Source organism: Galeopterus variegatus, unplaced genomic scaffold (genome assembly GCF_000696425.1).
Source record: "Galeopterus variegatus unplaced genomic scaffold, G_variegatus-3.0.2 Scaffold3614, whole genome shotgun sequence".
NCBI lineage: Eukaryota > Metazoa > Chordata > Mammalia > Dermoptera > Cynocephalidae > Galeopterus > Galeopterus variegatus.
Window position 1 is genome coordinate 124,378 of NW_007729725.1, and position 16,563 is coordinate 140,940.

Sequence of the window (16,563 nt, forward strand, 5' to 3'; positions counted from 1 at the left end):
ACGGCCTCGGCGCTACCAGCACCGCTGCACTTACAGCGCCACACTCTCCCGAGTGAGCCACAGGATCGGCCCCTGAGGCTGCTTTTCTAATAAACATACACGACTTTAAGTCATTTTACCAATGAGTCCATCAGATGTAACTTTAAGATAATGAGGCTGCTTTTCTTTCCTTTTTTTTTGTGACCGGTAAGGGGATCGCAACCCTTGGCTTGGTGTCACCCGCACCGTGCTCAGCCAGTGAGCGCACCGGCCATCCCTATATAGGATCCAAACCCACAGCCTCGGCGCTACCAGCACCGCTGCACTTACAGCGCCGCACTCTCCCGAGTGAGCCACAGGATCGGCCCCTGAGGCTGCTTTTCTAATAAACATACACGAACATTCAAATAAGCCACATCAGAAGAGTGCACACTTATTTCAGTGATATTTCCTTTGCCTAAAACATTTCAGGGGTTCATATTTCAATCACCTGCAGAAACTATGGTTCACTTTTTTGAAAACGTTCAACAGCTGCCCTTCCTCCACTAGAGATGGATTTAATTTCTGGAAGCACACAAAGTCATTCAAAGCCTAGCAGGGTATAACTCTTAGTATTACTTTACCACTTTAAGTCAAAAAACAAAATGCTAGTACAAGCTAAAAAAATGGCTTTTCTGATATGGCTCATTAATAAGTTCTAAAAGTAAATCCTGAAATTGTTTGCACAAGAGTGCAAGAGTAGTATCAAGAGTATTATCAAAAAAATAAATATATGGATTCCCAAGGTGATCACTTTAAGGGACTATACCCATCTACAAGTACAGGTTAGTTCAATGTGTTAGGGGAAGAGAAAGCATAATGAAAGAGGAATAGTTAGTCTGAAGGCCCTGGGGCAAGATGAAGCTTGTAATATTTGAGGAACTAAAAGAAGATCAGTCTGGTCATAACATGGTCAACATGCAGGGTGTGCGGTAGCATGTGCCTGGAGAGGAAGGCAGAGGTCAAGGACCCCAATTTTTAATCAGCAAAATAAAATCACATTTTATTTTGCTCCACTTGTTTGACCCTTATAGGTGGAGCAAAATAAAATCACATTTTATTCAATAAAATCACATTTTATTTTGTTCCACCTATAAGGGTCAAACAAGTTATTATAAACTGAAAAGTCCTATCTGAACGTATTCTGTTATTTGTGTGTTCAAAAAGTGATTTCACCACTCTCCACCACTGTAAAATAAATTCAGATGCTCTGGTAAAAATTATTTAAGAAGATGGTGTTTGCTATTTGCCAGAGATTTTGTGATGATAAACATTTGTAACGAATTACAAATTCCAAGTGACAAATACAGAATTTAGAACAGATGTCATCGAAGACCACTAGAACTAATAGAGTGAAAACTTACTCACTACCCCGCCCCCCCAAGCACTAATCCATTCATGAAGAATCTTCCCCCGTGCCTCAAACAGCTCCCAACACTGCCACATTGGGGATCAGCTTTCCACATGAGTTCTGGGAGGACAATACATCCAAACTCCATCAACCATATAGATGGATAAAACAAAATACATGATGTTTGGTGAAAAGATGAATCATTCATTTAGCATAGTATGAATGGTCCATTTTAATCTGTGCCCTTCTGGCTCACCTCTCAGTTTCACTACTCTGTTCACAATCTCCAAAAATGCCAGACTAATAACTCTTCTAGGGAGCACCCCCAGGTGTTTCAGAATCCAGGATTTGAGCAACCCATTCCTTTGCAACTCCTGCTAATTCCCTAGTTCATCTGGCCCATTCCTATCCAGTCTTTATATCCCAGTTCAGATATTTCCTCCCCAAGGAAGGCTTCTCGGAACCCCACTACCTCCTGGAGAGCTGTAGTGCTTACAAATCTCAGTTTACGTATTCAGCGCTGCAAGAAATAAAGCTGTCTGGTTTTTTTTCCTATAACTCACATTATATTTTGCATTACTTTTACTGTGGGTTGAAAATATAATTTCAATACATTTAGGGTTCTCCCTTTTTTCACCCAACTTTTTATCAAAATTCCAGAAAGAAATATATCAGGAGTGGGAGTGAGAAGGAGTGAAATATCTGGCCTTTACGGTCATCATTCCTCCTCCTTAGCTTCTGCTACAACATCCACATTCCCATCCAGCCTACTGTTACCAGTCTCTGAAGATGATTCGTGAATTGCTCCACAGTCTTAATCACAAGACTTTATTAGGTCTAGCTCTAAAATGGCTTTCAGGCCATGGGTGAGCTCACATGATGATAAGATCATTCTTCCTCTTCCTCTCCCAGCTTCACCACACATCTCTCTATGAGGCCATCTAGGACTTGTCTATTTCTGTACCATTCTTAGGCACATCCTGCTGCTCTCACAGTTTGCTGGATTACAGACTCTCTTCCTGCCTGTCACCAGCTAAACGTACCTCATTACCATTTCACTTCTGGATGTTACTGGCTCCCTGGGCTCTATCAGGGAAGTAAGATGCACATTCTCTCTGCTCCTGACTCCCCCAGACTTATCTGAGGTTTCCATTGTTCTTCCCAACTCCACAACTCAGCCCAAAGTATGGGGTTCAAAGACCCTTTTTTCTGGGATCTACATTGTCTGTTCACTCCATAATTTTCTCTAACTCCCTTCTCAGAAATTCTTATCTAGTCATGGAAACAGTTCCTGGTCATAGTAAACAGCAAATAAATATTTATTGAATGAATGAATGAGAGCATAATAGACTAGCTCTTACTCATCAGGTATTCTTTAAAACTTAATGTGAGGGCCGGCCCGGTGGCGCACTGCTACAGTGCGCCGCTTGGGAGCACGGTGGCGCTCCCGCCAAGGGTTCGGATCCCACATACAGACCAGTTCCCGCTCACTGGCTGAGTGAGGTGCGGGCGCAGCGCCGAGGGTTGCGATCCTGTTGCCAGTCCCAGTCTGGTGCGGGCGCGACACTGATGGTTGCGATCCGTTGCCGGACACGAAAAAAGACAAAAAGGAAAAAAGAGGGTTGCGATCCTGTTGCCAGTCCCGGTCTGGTGCGGGCGCAACACTGATGGTTGCGATCCGTTGCCGGACACGAAAAAAGACAAAAAGGAAAAAAAAAAAACTTAATGTTAATATTTTCAGTTTTTACCATTCCCTCATGAAGCACAGACTTTGAAACCCAAAGACAGGATAAAAGGAAGAACCAGGAAGAAAACACGTCAAGTACTATCTCACGGTATTATGCTACAGAGAGTTTATTACACCTGCCTCAGTGCTGCTTCACTACATTGTAGTGATTTCTGTTGTTACACGCAAACCAGTGAAGTACCAGTTGCTGAGGATGCTAATGTCTGACTCTTCTAACTAACTATGATTTCTATGAGGACTAGAACGTTGCCTTTATTATTTCCACATACTGAGTACTTAGCATAATGTCTGGCACATTGTAGGTATTCGAAGTGTCGTGGAACTGAGTTTCATTAAATTGCTTGGTGAACCGCACCTGTTTTCCACTCTGGGTAATCAAAGTGACCTATTCTTTGTCTAGCATAACACTGATTACACTTTGTTATATTTGTTATAATTACTTATTACTTATTTTTTCACCTATGGACTATTAATTCCGTAATGACAGACTTCTTACCTGTTTCTTCACTATTGAATCCCCAGTGTCTAGCAGAGTGTCTTATGTTCAAAATTTTTTAAATTACATATATAATTACATTATATTATTTAATTCTCACAATTAGAGTTCACTTCTTGCTCATGCAAAGTCCAATGCAGGTATTCTTATCTGGTTATTCACCTGAGTGGCTGTCCTCCAAAATGTGTGTCAGAAATCCAGGCTTTTTTCTACTTGGCAACTCTGCCATCATTAAGTCCAATATGTGTCCTCAAGACTTCAGATACAAAGCAAAGAAAGAGAGGATATGGAGAAGGCACACCCACTGGTACATGTTTCAGCCTGCAAGAGATACATCGTTTCCTCTGACATCCCAAGGGCAAAAACTAGTCAGATGGCCCCACCTAGATGCAAGGGGGCTGGGAAATGTCCTTTAGCTCTGTATCCAGAAATGGGAAACGGATGTGGTGAGCATCTAGCTAGCATCAGATACAGTATGTATTTAAACATCTAGATGAAATAGCTCATTTATCTTGAAGTAGTAGTGAAGGGTACTAGCATAGCTTGTTAAACTAGAAACAAAACTGCATTCTCTGTGAACCCACTGCCACTGCCCTCGTCACCTTGTGCTTAGACCATTTAGACAGCTTCCTAACTGGTCTCCCTACCTCCATCCTGTTTCTGCCCAATCCTCTGACTATCTGAGACCACAGCAATCATTCAAAAATAAAAATCTGATGTTTCATTGATGACAACTCTTCAGTGATCCCCTATTTCCCACGGGGAAAAAATTCCAAATGCCTCAGTATGGCATGACATGATTCTCTAGGTCCATCATACTCTTCCCTATCCCCCCTTGTACTTGATTCTCCATCAATGCCAGACATCCTCTATCTGAAAAATCCTTCTCCCTGGTGAATAACTATCATCCTTCAAGACTTAGTTCAATCTTGTTCTCTCTGAAGCCATCAGTCTAAACAGAGGGGAATATTCGCCTTTCTGCCCAAGCCATTTCTCTTTATAGCACTTATCAACTTATAGAACACTTATTTATGGGCCGGCCCGGTGGCGCACTGGAGAGTGTGCTGCTTGGGAGCGCGGCGGTGCTCCCTCTGAGGGTTCGGATCCCATGTGGAGAACGGTTCCCGCTCACTGGCTGAGCGCGGTGCGGGCGCAACACAGAGGGTTGCGATCCCGTTGCCGGTTAGTAAAAAAGACAAAAAGGAAAAAAAAAAAAAAGAACACTTATTTATGTGCCTACCTTCTCTCTTGACAGTGGGCTCCTCAAAAGAAGGAACAGTTCCTTCTTTAACTTCGTGTCATTAACACGAAAGCACAGTTCCTAGTACATTACAGTTGCTTGATGAATGTTCGCTGAATTGAATTAAGTTCACTACATACAGACTGCAATGTATTCACTTTTGCAGTTGTCTTTTTATCTTTATGATTCTTTAATAAATGAAGGATGAGCTGTGGAAATAAATTCTTTGTGTTCTAAATATCTTGATCAATCAAAATATCTCACAGAACTTGGAAAATAAAAGTACAGCAAAATTTGCAGAAGGAGATGAGATCTTGGATGAAATTTATTCTCTGTTTTGTTGAAAAGAGTTCACAGAGGATTGGAATGGATATCATGGTAAACTTAGAATAGGCAGACATTTCAATACACAGTGACAAAAATTTCAAACCATTTATATGCTCCCAAACTTTATGTGAGAATATTGCTTTTGACTTGGAACTTACCATAGATGATATCACATTTTCCCAGACCTAATTCTGTCAGGAAACATCTAACATTGCACACTTATTTCTAGGAGAACTAATTCTTTATCCTGTCTCCAGATATTAATTCAATAAATGTATATTCATTTAAATCATAATAATTTCTGAGAATTTTAAGGAAGAGTTATCAATAACACTCCTTTTAAAAGACTAAGAATGAAGATCCCCTGAATCCACAGTTCAGTTTCTCTATCAGTGGGCTTATTCAGTAAACATTTATTGAAAATCCAAAATGCACATTAAATATTATGGGATCAGGAAAAGAAATATAAAACATGAGCCCTGTCTTTAGGTAACTTTCAGTCTCACTGTAGAAAAGGCAAGGGGGAAGAGCAGGGCAGGAGACTTATAGGAAATAAAATAATAGACTCAAAGCAATTGGTGACATTGAAACTGTAGTTCAGTCTATCCATGCAATAACAGATTTCTACTTTTAACATGGAATATATTGTAAAATTAAGAAATTGGACTAAAATATTTCTGTTTCTTTTGGTAGAAAAGACCATTTGAAGTGCCATGCAAAATAAGTAGTGATAACTTAAAAGAGGAGGGTCTGTGTGTCTGCACAAAAGATAACTAAATCATCAATTTCAACCATGAAAAAGTATGAATTCTTAAAGAAAATGATGGAAAGATGGCTATGTGAGAGTAGGTATTTATTTAGACCTTGATTAGACCTCAGTATAAAAATATGCAGGTTTTGGCCTCTGAGTAAGTCAGTACGTATTTTGTGAAGGCAGAAATACGTTGTTATGGGCTGGCCCGGTGGCGCACTACTACAGTGCGCCACTTGAGAGCGCGGTGGCGCTCCCGCCGAGGGTTTGGATCCCACGTACAGACCGGTTCCCGCTCACTGGCTGAGCGAGGTGCGGGCGCGACACTGAGGGTTGCGATCCGTTGCCAGACACGAAAAAAGACAAAAAGGAAAAAAAAAAAAGAAATACGTTGTTATCATCAGAAGGGAGGGTAAAAAGCTTATATAAAGGAGGAGGGATGGGGAGAAATTTCTATGAGAAAGGAAAAAAAAAAAGCCAAGGGGAGAAATGCTGACTTCATAAAAAGATGAGGCTATCAAGGACTGTGGAACCTCCCTTTACCTTCTCCTGCCTGGAGTTGGACAAGTCATCTGAGAGAGCAAGAGGTAGAAATTAGTAGACAGTGTATCATTGAAGTAAACAAAGAAAGCTTGAAACTGCTACCCCAACTACTTACCGTGCATAATAAAGCCTCTGTCTGATTCGTGCAGCCTCTCCCTCAGTCTCAGGCTGCTCCTGCTCCACTGACCATCCTTCAGTTTCTAAACACAGCTAATTGCTCTCCCCCTAGAGTCTTCCAGAGTCTTCTCACAGGCTAACCCTGCTCCAGGTCTGCCACCCTGGGTAACTCACACGACCTCACCCACCCATTCTGCCAGTCTCTACTTAAATGTTCCTATTTCCTAGATGCTTTCTCTGATTCCCCAGTTTAAATTCTATCATCGTATTATACTTCTCAATACATCTATTGTACTCTGGTCGCATCTAGTGCTTTTCCTTCATGATATCTACTAGAATGTGTCATCACACATTTTATACTGTAGTCATATTGTTGATTTAATGTTTACATCTTTCTAACCCTTTGTGAGCAGAAACCATTTATGTTGTTCATCACTGTATCTCCAGTGCCAAGCACACATTGTCTGCTCACAGAACACACCCTGTCAATAACTATTTAAAATATAGGCTAAAGTATTTAGAAAGGGTATCAGGAAGGATGCAGACCTTAACTGTGCCTAAGTGATGCTACATTCTCAAATGCAGGAGCACTATTCAAATATTCAAAAAGCCAGGTCTAGAAGGTCCCCAGCTGTGCTGGAAGTTAACCTGTTACCTGCTGGATTATGGAACAACCCAGGATTCTTAAACAATAGGCTAGGACTGCTAGGGTAGTGTAAGGGCACTTGGACCTTTGGGCACAGGCTATTTACTTACCAGTTTAGACATATTTCAATATTTCAAAAACTGCTACGGCTTTACAAAGACAGCCAGACTGAATCTCAGCCCTGAGTGGAAGGGAGCCAGGAAGCGTCCAGCAAAGGGAGGGCTAAGATGCTTGAAAAGGGATGGTAAGGTGATGGCTGAGTAGTGCAAAGAGAAGTTGGACAAGGCTAGAGGGAAAATTGTGAAGATGTGGCTCTGCTATTTTCTGGCTGAGATAAGCTTCTGTGACCTCATGCATAACATGGAGATAATAGTAGCACCCACTTCAAAAGGATCAAATAAGAAAATATATGCAAAGTGATTACCATTTTTAAAAGTTAGGTACGTGGTAGCTATTATTATTATAATATATATATATATATATTTTATGAAATGCACTGGACAAAGGAATCTGGGCTCTAGTTCTGCCATTATTTGAATGGCCCTGGACAACTCAACAACCGTGACCAAAATTTTTAGTTTATAAATATGTGAATTTTCTGGAGAACAGGTCTTTATTTTCATCAGATTCTCAAAGTTAAAAAACAAAAGTTTTACTATTTAACTTAAGTATCTGGAACCAAATTGTCTGTTCCTACTTTAGGATAAATTATACTCATTATCACTATTCTATTGCCCTTTATTCCAAAGATCACCAAGTTTATTTTGTATTTCCCTCAAGAAAAAAGTTGTTAACTTTTAAATGCTGCACTCAATACCATTATTTCAATATAAATCACAATACCCTTTATTTTCAAATCTCAGATTTTTATTTGAAATACTTAAACATAACATTGTTAACATCACCAAAATATTAAAGAGTGAAACTAATAAAATATAAAAGTATTGATACTCATATTTCATTTAATTTGAAAACATTTGACATGAAAATACAATTCCCCTGCATCAAATAAATTCACTGCATTCTGGAACCTGAACTTTCCCTAAAACAGAAAAAAAAAAGAGCTCTCGAAAGTTGTTAAACAAAATATAATATTATTTGTAAGAAAATAAAGTGAAGTGCAATTGTACAAAAAGAAAATTTTACCAAAAATTAATTCTGAGGTATATTTTTGTTAAATACTGTAGTTAAAGAGAAAAAAAGTAAAATGGACACAAAGTATCTACTCTTATTTAAAATATCTTCACATTGAAAGAATAGACCATCTGTCATACAATCACTGAAGACACACATATATCAGCAATGGAAAATCACTTGAATCCAAATGATGGTTTGTTCTCCCAACCACCACTGGCACTTACAAATCCTGCTTCCTAGCAATGTGCAATTTGAATTCTGTTTGATGTAATGCAACACCCACACTCCCAACCAAAAAAATATTTATCTTCATCTAAATTTCGTGAAAACAAATTGAGGCAAAACTAAATTCCATTTCACCTGGAAGGAAAAGGCATCTTTTCCTCCTGCTCTCACTTCTCAGTACATGTTTATTAATCCCAAGGCTCTTTTTGACCTCACTAACCATTCATCAATTTTCACTAGCCATTATCACCGGTCCCTGCAGTATACCTTAGTGGGTTGGCAGGAAAACTTGTAGAATCGGGTTTCACAGGAGAAAAATGCATTGCACTTCTGAAGTCCCAGTCTATCCTTCAAAAAAATGCTCCATTCAGTTTGGTGAATTTCCCTAGAGTGTGTGACTTCATTTGCAAAGGGCATTGTTAAAAATGAAACTTGAACATAAACCCAGGGTCTAGGATATTGCAATCTCAACAATGAGAGCAAAAAACAACCATAGGCAGCATTTCTACATATTGAAATTCCTGTGGCCAGATGTTGCTGAGGCTTATCAAAATGTGATCTGATTAAGGGACTTGAGAGAAGGTTGTACTATAAATCATGCTCTTAGTCACATGCACTCAAAATAGTTTCTACAATACTAGAAAAGGAGAATTTAATATTGGAAAGTATTTACAGTGCCACCAATCAAGTAACAAGAGGAAATGGGGGAAAATATCTACAAACCAGCACCAGCATGCTTCAGGGAATTTAATATTGGAAAGTATTTACAGTGCCATCAATCAAGTAACAAGAGGAAATGGGGGAAAATATCTACAAACCAGCACCAGCATGCTTCAGGAGGAGGATAATTATGTAAATTTTGCTGTTTATTAGTGCAGAGACATACTGTAAGGATTAAGTGGAACACAGAGAAGAGGTGGTGTAGAAGACCGTTAGCTTCCAGAATGCAAAACTAATAGTTTTCAAGAAAAAAATAATATTAAAATATGTATGTATATTTGATAACTAAATTACAATGTCTTTGACATTCTGCATATAAAAAGCAAGGAAAACTGCTGCATTTTTTAATGGAAAATACTGAGTTCATTCCCTGTAAAAGCACCAAATGCATACCGTCTAGGATAATGTCACTGATGCACATTTGACAGCTAAATTGCAAAGCTCTTTGATATACTGTGTATGAAGAGTGGTAATTATGGCCAATAAAATCAAAGGAAGAAAAAAAACTAATTAACACTAACATATCATTATGACTCACTAGCATATAAAGTCCCATGTCTGCTCTGAATTGCCAGCAACTGGCAAATCCCAAATTCCTAAGGGTGCAGACTAGTTTTCAAATAACTGGAACCACCAGAGGTTTTAGGGGCTCTTTGGAGCTTTAGCATTACTATCTTCTATCAAAAGGTCCAAAACACACAAATGACTTAAAAACTCACCCAATCCTGCCCCCCAAAAATTTAATCCCAAGGTTATGAACTGTAGTGATTAGTTGTGAATACTACACAAATTCTTATACTACCTTATAAACAAAGACAGTGATTAATTTCTATGGTAAAAAAAAAAAACCATGAAATTTGGAAACAAAAGGCCTGCATTCACATTCTAGATCAGGTATTTATTATCCCTGTAACTTTGGGCAAACATTTAACCCTCCATCAATGGGGATAATAACAATGCCCACCCCACAGAGATGTTGTGAGGCAAACTGAATGCGAAACATTCCAAATGTGGCAAAACAAACAAACAAAAAAACCCACTGTACAAATGCTAACTCTTCCACTGTACTAGGAGTACTCTCCATTTAAACTTAGCAGGTGGAAAAAGTACAAAGTTATCCTGCTACAAAATTCTGAATACACTGAAAGTAAACTGATCATAATAGAATAACACATTGAAGAGAGGAGGACTCTACAAAACCTGGATTTAGTAAAATTGACCCAGGTTTCATATAGGGAAAACCTGGCAGAAATTTTCAGCAAGACATTAAATCTACTTTTAGACAGTGAGAAAACCCAGATTTTTTAAAGCCTCTGTGGCCTTGGGTTTGGATGGAAAAGCATTTGGAAACTCTAAATTACTTGAAATTAAAAACTAAAAATGAAGAATCGTACTTGGCTACTATAGCTAAGTAAGCATATATTGTCAGAAGATTTAATAACTAACTTCAATACTGAAAAATCTATGACAGCAGATGATTTCCTAAACTCTGATGGTTACAACAGATATACCACTGAAACCTAGAAAAAGACCGATTTTCCAAAAATTTTTCTTTATGTAGGATATTTCTGCATAAATGTACCAAATAAGAAAATGCATTGAGAGCACTTTGTAAAGGTCACCATGCCATACAAATGAAACACATTATTAGAAAAGTCCAAAAAGCTCTTTTGAACCTTGTAAAATAAGCCAAAATATGTGAAAGTTATAAAATAAAGAATTATGCAAAAATGAAATAGAAAATGTTTATATCTCAATACAAAATATAATAAATCAAGGGGAAAAATAAAAACCACAAGACAAATTCCTTTCCTGGCCTCACTGGCTGTTCTTTGACAACCTCGGCTTTGAATTTCACGTCACTCAGTCAGTCACGCACACACACAGATCTGTGTTCATCTCTGGTCCCCTGCAGTTACTGCTGTTCTGAGTTACTGAGCTTTCAAATAACTGATTTTTCCTGTTGCTTTTCTGAACTCACTGAACAGCTCCAGCAATCAGCTCATGGTTATTCATTCCTGACATGGTTTCAGCATCTGCAGCCTCTCACTCCAATCTAACATCTCTTGGGTGGTGAAGCCCCACACACAGTAGTGAAGGGTGCTAGGAGAAGACCTCAATGCAACCCAGGGGAAAACTCATTTGCAAAAACCAACTCATAAGCAATTTCCCTACTTAAAATTCCATTGAATCTTGGGTTTCCAGAGAGTCCTCTATGCCTAATGGGTCCCCTAAGCTTGTCTGAGAGTTCAAGGTAAACCCAGAGTTTTTTAATGCATTATGAGCATTCATAAACTTCTGGAGATATTTGGAGGTATACAACCAGTGGTGTTTCAAGACATCTTCCATTTCATAGCACTTGGACTGCCTGGCATTCATTTTCCGGAAGCGCCTGAACAGTTTGTTGCCAGATTCATTTCCTTCACTTGCCCATGCCCCAATAGAGCCATCCCTCTCGATAATTTCAGGGACATGTGCCAGGGTTTTGTGAAAATAATTGGTGATTTTGCCTTCATATCTATACTTGAACTTGGTAGAGAGGAGCTCAGCAAAACGCTGTGAATTGAAACTGTACTGGCAGAGAGATTCTGGGCACTCTTTTGCAGGGCACGATGATCGCCATACAGGCTTCATCTTCAGGTAAAGGTCCATCAGCTCCCTGAGAGCTTCGTGCCTCTCCTCAGAAGGAATTAACTCACAAACAGCATCAACAGTCTCTTTGGTCATGAGCTTCCTGGCAAAGTTGCCATTCATCCTCATGATTGGTTTTAGGTTCATCTTCTTCCGGAGATGCTTGTCCAGTGTGGCCTGCCATCTTTTCCTTTCCTCTTTGGAAGCATTGGAATTCTTGTACACCTCCCCTATCTCTAGCTGGAAGATCTTGTAGAACTCAGCCGCATTGCCAATGTCACAATGTAGCGCATCTATGGAAGGGACTGTCTCAATGAAAGGTTTTGCTGAGACCCCTTTCACCCGATCCCGAAGTTCTTCCACAGACTCGTGGTATGGGTTGGAACGCCAGACCTCATAGCGTTCCAGGTTCTCGGCATGGCTCCTGGTTATGGAGTGGAAGACAAGATTTTGAGAGGCTTCCAGGCGGGTGGCATCACAAAGAGTACAAATGTAGACTGAGCCAGAAGCCTCAAGGCCTTCCACTTCCCGAACGAGCTTTTCATCATATCCCGTGCCCCTGAAGATGAACTTGAAAGTCCTGAGGATACCTCCCATCTCAAGCATTAATTCACTGCTCTTCATGGCCTCCCTCTCAGCAATGAGAGGGCTCAGGATGGCAGTCAGGGTCTCGTGGTCAGACTCATCTGCCAGCATAAGGCACAGTGGCTTGCAACACAGTTCAGAGTTAGGCTTGGTTTCCTCAAACACCTTCACATTTTGTGAGCCATGCGCTATAGTGATTTTCATGACAGTAAATGAAAAACGAACCGCCTTTTCTGGAACCGCTGGCCCGCTGCCATGCTTCTCACTCACATCTCCCATTCCATCACAAGACTCCTTCACCACTACAGTGAAGGGGCCATTCAGGTAGTCGTCAAGGTCTTGGGATCTCAGGCCTTCCAGGAGGTCTTCTTCCATGTCCATCAAAGCAGACACCAAAGCTGCATCATAGCGGAATCTCTTTGCAATGGTATCCACTGGGTAGTCATCCACAGAGGACGACAGTCCAGACAGTCCATCAATAATACCAACATCAGTGCTGGAAGACACGTTCTTCAGAGGTGGCTGCCACTCAAAGGGGTGGTAGCCCGGCAGAAGGACTTTCTCAGCATTCCGGAGAGCATGCAAAGGCTGAAAAATCTGCCTCCCCGTGATGGCTTTCACGGTCCTGTACATCTTGTGGTACTGACTGCAGCTGAGGAATGTGTTGACGCGGATGGCCAAGCAGACAGCTGGCTGCAGGTCAGAGCCCCGTCCCTGCATGATAGCCTCTAGCTCGTCGGCTTGTCTGTGCTCATTCCTCGCCCTCAGCACCAGCAGGAACAAGGTCAGGCACACTGACTTTACATCTCCACCTTCTTCTTTGTCAGCAAATGCCTTGACTTGCATCTTAAGCTCCCTCAGCCGGTGCTTCTGAGCTCTTCGGGTCAATGACAGCAGATGCTGGCGGGGCCGGCCACCTTTATTAATATGCACAAAGGTCTCTTTTGATTCCTTGTGGCTTGAGATGTGGTGATTATATTTTTCCAAGCTGATCTCCTCATTGCACTCTTTTGCTGGGCATTTTACCATCAGGTTATTCAAGATGCTCAGAAAGGACTTCACCGGACTCTCCAGGTCAGTAGGGAAGCATGGATGTTGGCAAGAGGGACAATAGCTGCCCATGACTTTGAGGCATCTGAGAATGCAGATCCTGCAAAATACATGCTTACAGGTGGTCTCCACAGGGTCAGCCAGAATGTGTTCACAAATCTGGCAAGAGATAGATTGCACAAAGTGCACTGGGAAATCCACTGTGAGGAGCTTGGTACTAAGATGTATCTTACCACAGTTGGCAATCTTCTTCAAGACTTCCTTGTGGCTGATCCTTGCCTGTGCCCTTCTCTTGCGCTGATGGGTTTGTCTTGCTTGGTCAAGCACAGTTTTGAGTTTTTTGCTGAGGTGCACATTGGGCTGATGGCTCTTCCTCTTGAGTCCCCGATGGGCAGTGTGGCAGATGTCACAGGATGGTGTGTGGGGATGCCACTCCATGGTTGCATACTTTGGGAAGTAAGCCTCACATGGGGCACTGCTAAACTTCCTGTGCATGATGCTCCAGCAGTTATGGCAGAACTCAGTGGGGTGAGTCGAGTCAACATCTGCTTTCACATCGATCCGGAAAACCTTAGCAATGAGGTCTGGCCAGGAAGTGGCTCTCTTTTCCTTCTTTCGTAGAAGGACTTGGGTTTTACCATCCACAGGCCCATGGACTGGGTATCTCCTGTTGTGCTCAACAGTTTTAAAAGGATTCCCACAGATGCGGCAGAGATGGCGAAGGTTGGCTTGGTGAATAGCTTTGTCTCTTGCTTTCCCATCAACGTGGGACTTCTTGGAAAACTTAGGATGGGCATTTAATGCTGCTTGAGTCAGGACCAGCTGCTGACCACCAGCCTTGTCCGGGACCGCTGGAGATTGCTCTAGAGAGGGCTTCCCCTCGGAGGAATCCTTCTTTTCCTTTTGAGCTTCTTCAGGTGCCTTTTCAAAGGATCTCACTCTGAACAGCTTAAATTTCCATTCTGAAAATTTAATATGTGGGTGTTGAATTTCATCTGGGGCAGAACTGAGTCCCAGGGTGGGTGGCAAAGGGACAGCCATGGCAGCTGAAGTACCTGGGAACAATGAAAACAAAGTCAGATTAGGAAACATTCCATATCCCACTGATGTGCGTTAGAAGTAATAAAAATTAATACATTCATTCATTCATTCAAAAAGTGATTTGTTAAACTTCCTGTTTCAATATACAATGTTAGGTGCTGATCAGACAGCAGACAATAGAGCCATTCCCTGTTCTGATAGTTCTTATGGTCATCTATACACTGCATCTTAGTATCTTAGTACATACATGACCATATATATATATATATATATATATATATGGGATTGGGGGTAGGGGAGAGGTAAAGGCAGCAAATCCTAATCTTTACTGCTGCTACCAAAGTTTCTTTCAAGTTATCCCCTTTAAACTACTGAGATTTTTTTTTCCATCTTATATGCATGATGCATCAGAGGTTGATGTTTGTCACAAAAAATATATATACAAACATGTATATATAATATCTGAATTCCTTCCCACAAAAACCTTACTGTCTTGGAGGACAGAATGTTTGAGTGCTTTGTTTTTGTCTCCCCAAGCTTCCTCGTACACATTAGGTGCTTAGTAGTTATTTGCTGAGTAAATGCAAAGATAAACTGGCTACTAAAACCAAAGAAAAGTAATATTTTCTGCATTGTATTAGCCAAATTGCATTAGCTGGACAATATATTTCCAGCTTTTTAAAGCAGTCTTCCAGGAGGTTGGTTGTTTATTTCTTCCAAATGGGTCATAAAGGGATGATAAAGCTACAAACCCAAAGAAACTAATTACTCACTACTTGAAAGGTTGAAGTAAATTTTGAGCTTTATGAATGCAAACTAATAATAAGTATCATGGATAGTAATTATGCTTATAATTTTAATTAGTGAATCCTACGTAAATTATAAAGCCATGTCTACATTAGTAACAAAAACCACAGAACTCTCTAAAATTGCAACAAACCATAGTGTACCATGACTTGTACTGAGAATCTAAAGGACTTCTGAGATGAAAAATTCAAGTAGTTTTAGATAAAACTTGCACAGGTTATCCTGAAAGTCACTACCGGTCATGGTCATTAGCTCTATAGTTTGTAATAAAAAGAGGTGGGAGTAATGTTTTTCTTCTGGTAAAAATACTAGCAATTAGGGATGTCAGTAAACCCTCCAATCTGAGTTGTAGTGCAGACATCAGTAGTGATGTAAAAGAAGTCTGACAACACCAGTTGAGTACTCTCTAGACCCAATTAGCCCAATCTTCCCAAAATTCTTTAGTGCACATAATTGGAAAAACAGCAATTATCATCTTATCCACATCTCTCAAATTTGCCTGTGTTAACTCTTTTGACCCATTAGTTATTCAAGCAACATATGTTTTTCCCTCAATAAATTATTCAACCAAATTGATGGGATTTTTTTATAGTCATATACTCATGGAGGCGAATGCTCAGATGAACATACTTTGACCAGAGGTGTGATAGGGGGTGGAGGAAAGGTAAAGGCAGTAAATCCTAATCTTGACTGCTGCTACTAAAGTTTCTTTTAAGGCATTTCCTTTAAACCACTGAGATTTGTTCATCTTACATGCATTGTGCTTCAGAGATTGGTGTTTGTCATAACAATTAAAAGCAAATTTCCAAGACTTGGTTAAAAGGGAAATTCTGTTAGATTGTTCTTTATGCAGGACAGTGTGAAAGTCAAACAGTTCCAAATCATCTCAAAGGTCTCATTAACCTCAAAAAGTACTTCAACTGCAGACCCAACAGACAAAGTCAAATTTGCTTATAGTTCAATTAAGTTCCTAATTCTCTCCTGTGGCAGGTGCTAGGCCTTTCCCTGTCTCTCCTGCCTCAGTGGCTTGAACTCAACCCCAAGGGCCTTTTTCATCCCCTTGGTATTTTATTTCCCAGCCTTTTTCTTAAAGCACTTGTTCTCTGGCATTCCGAGATAATATGTTGAGTA

The 16,563-nt window shown here is 40.4% G+C and overlaps 1 protein-coding gene across 1 annotated transcript; it reads right to left on the reverse strand.

Annotated features, from left to right (window-relative positions):
* Window positions 1-11,493: 11,493 nt before the first annotated feature.
* RAG1 (recombination activating gene 1) lies at window positions 11,494-14,625 on the reverse strand. The gene has a single exon (XM_008585544.1). It carries the CDS (start codon window positions 14,623-14,625, stop codon window positions 11,494-11,496), a length of 3,132 nt encoding a protein of 1,043 aa, XP_008583766.1.
* Window positions 14,626-16,563: the final 1,938 nt, after the last annotated feature.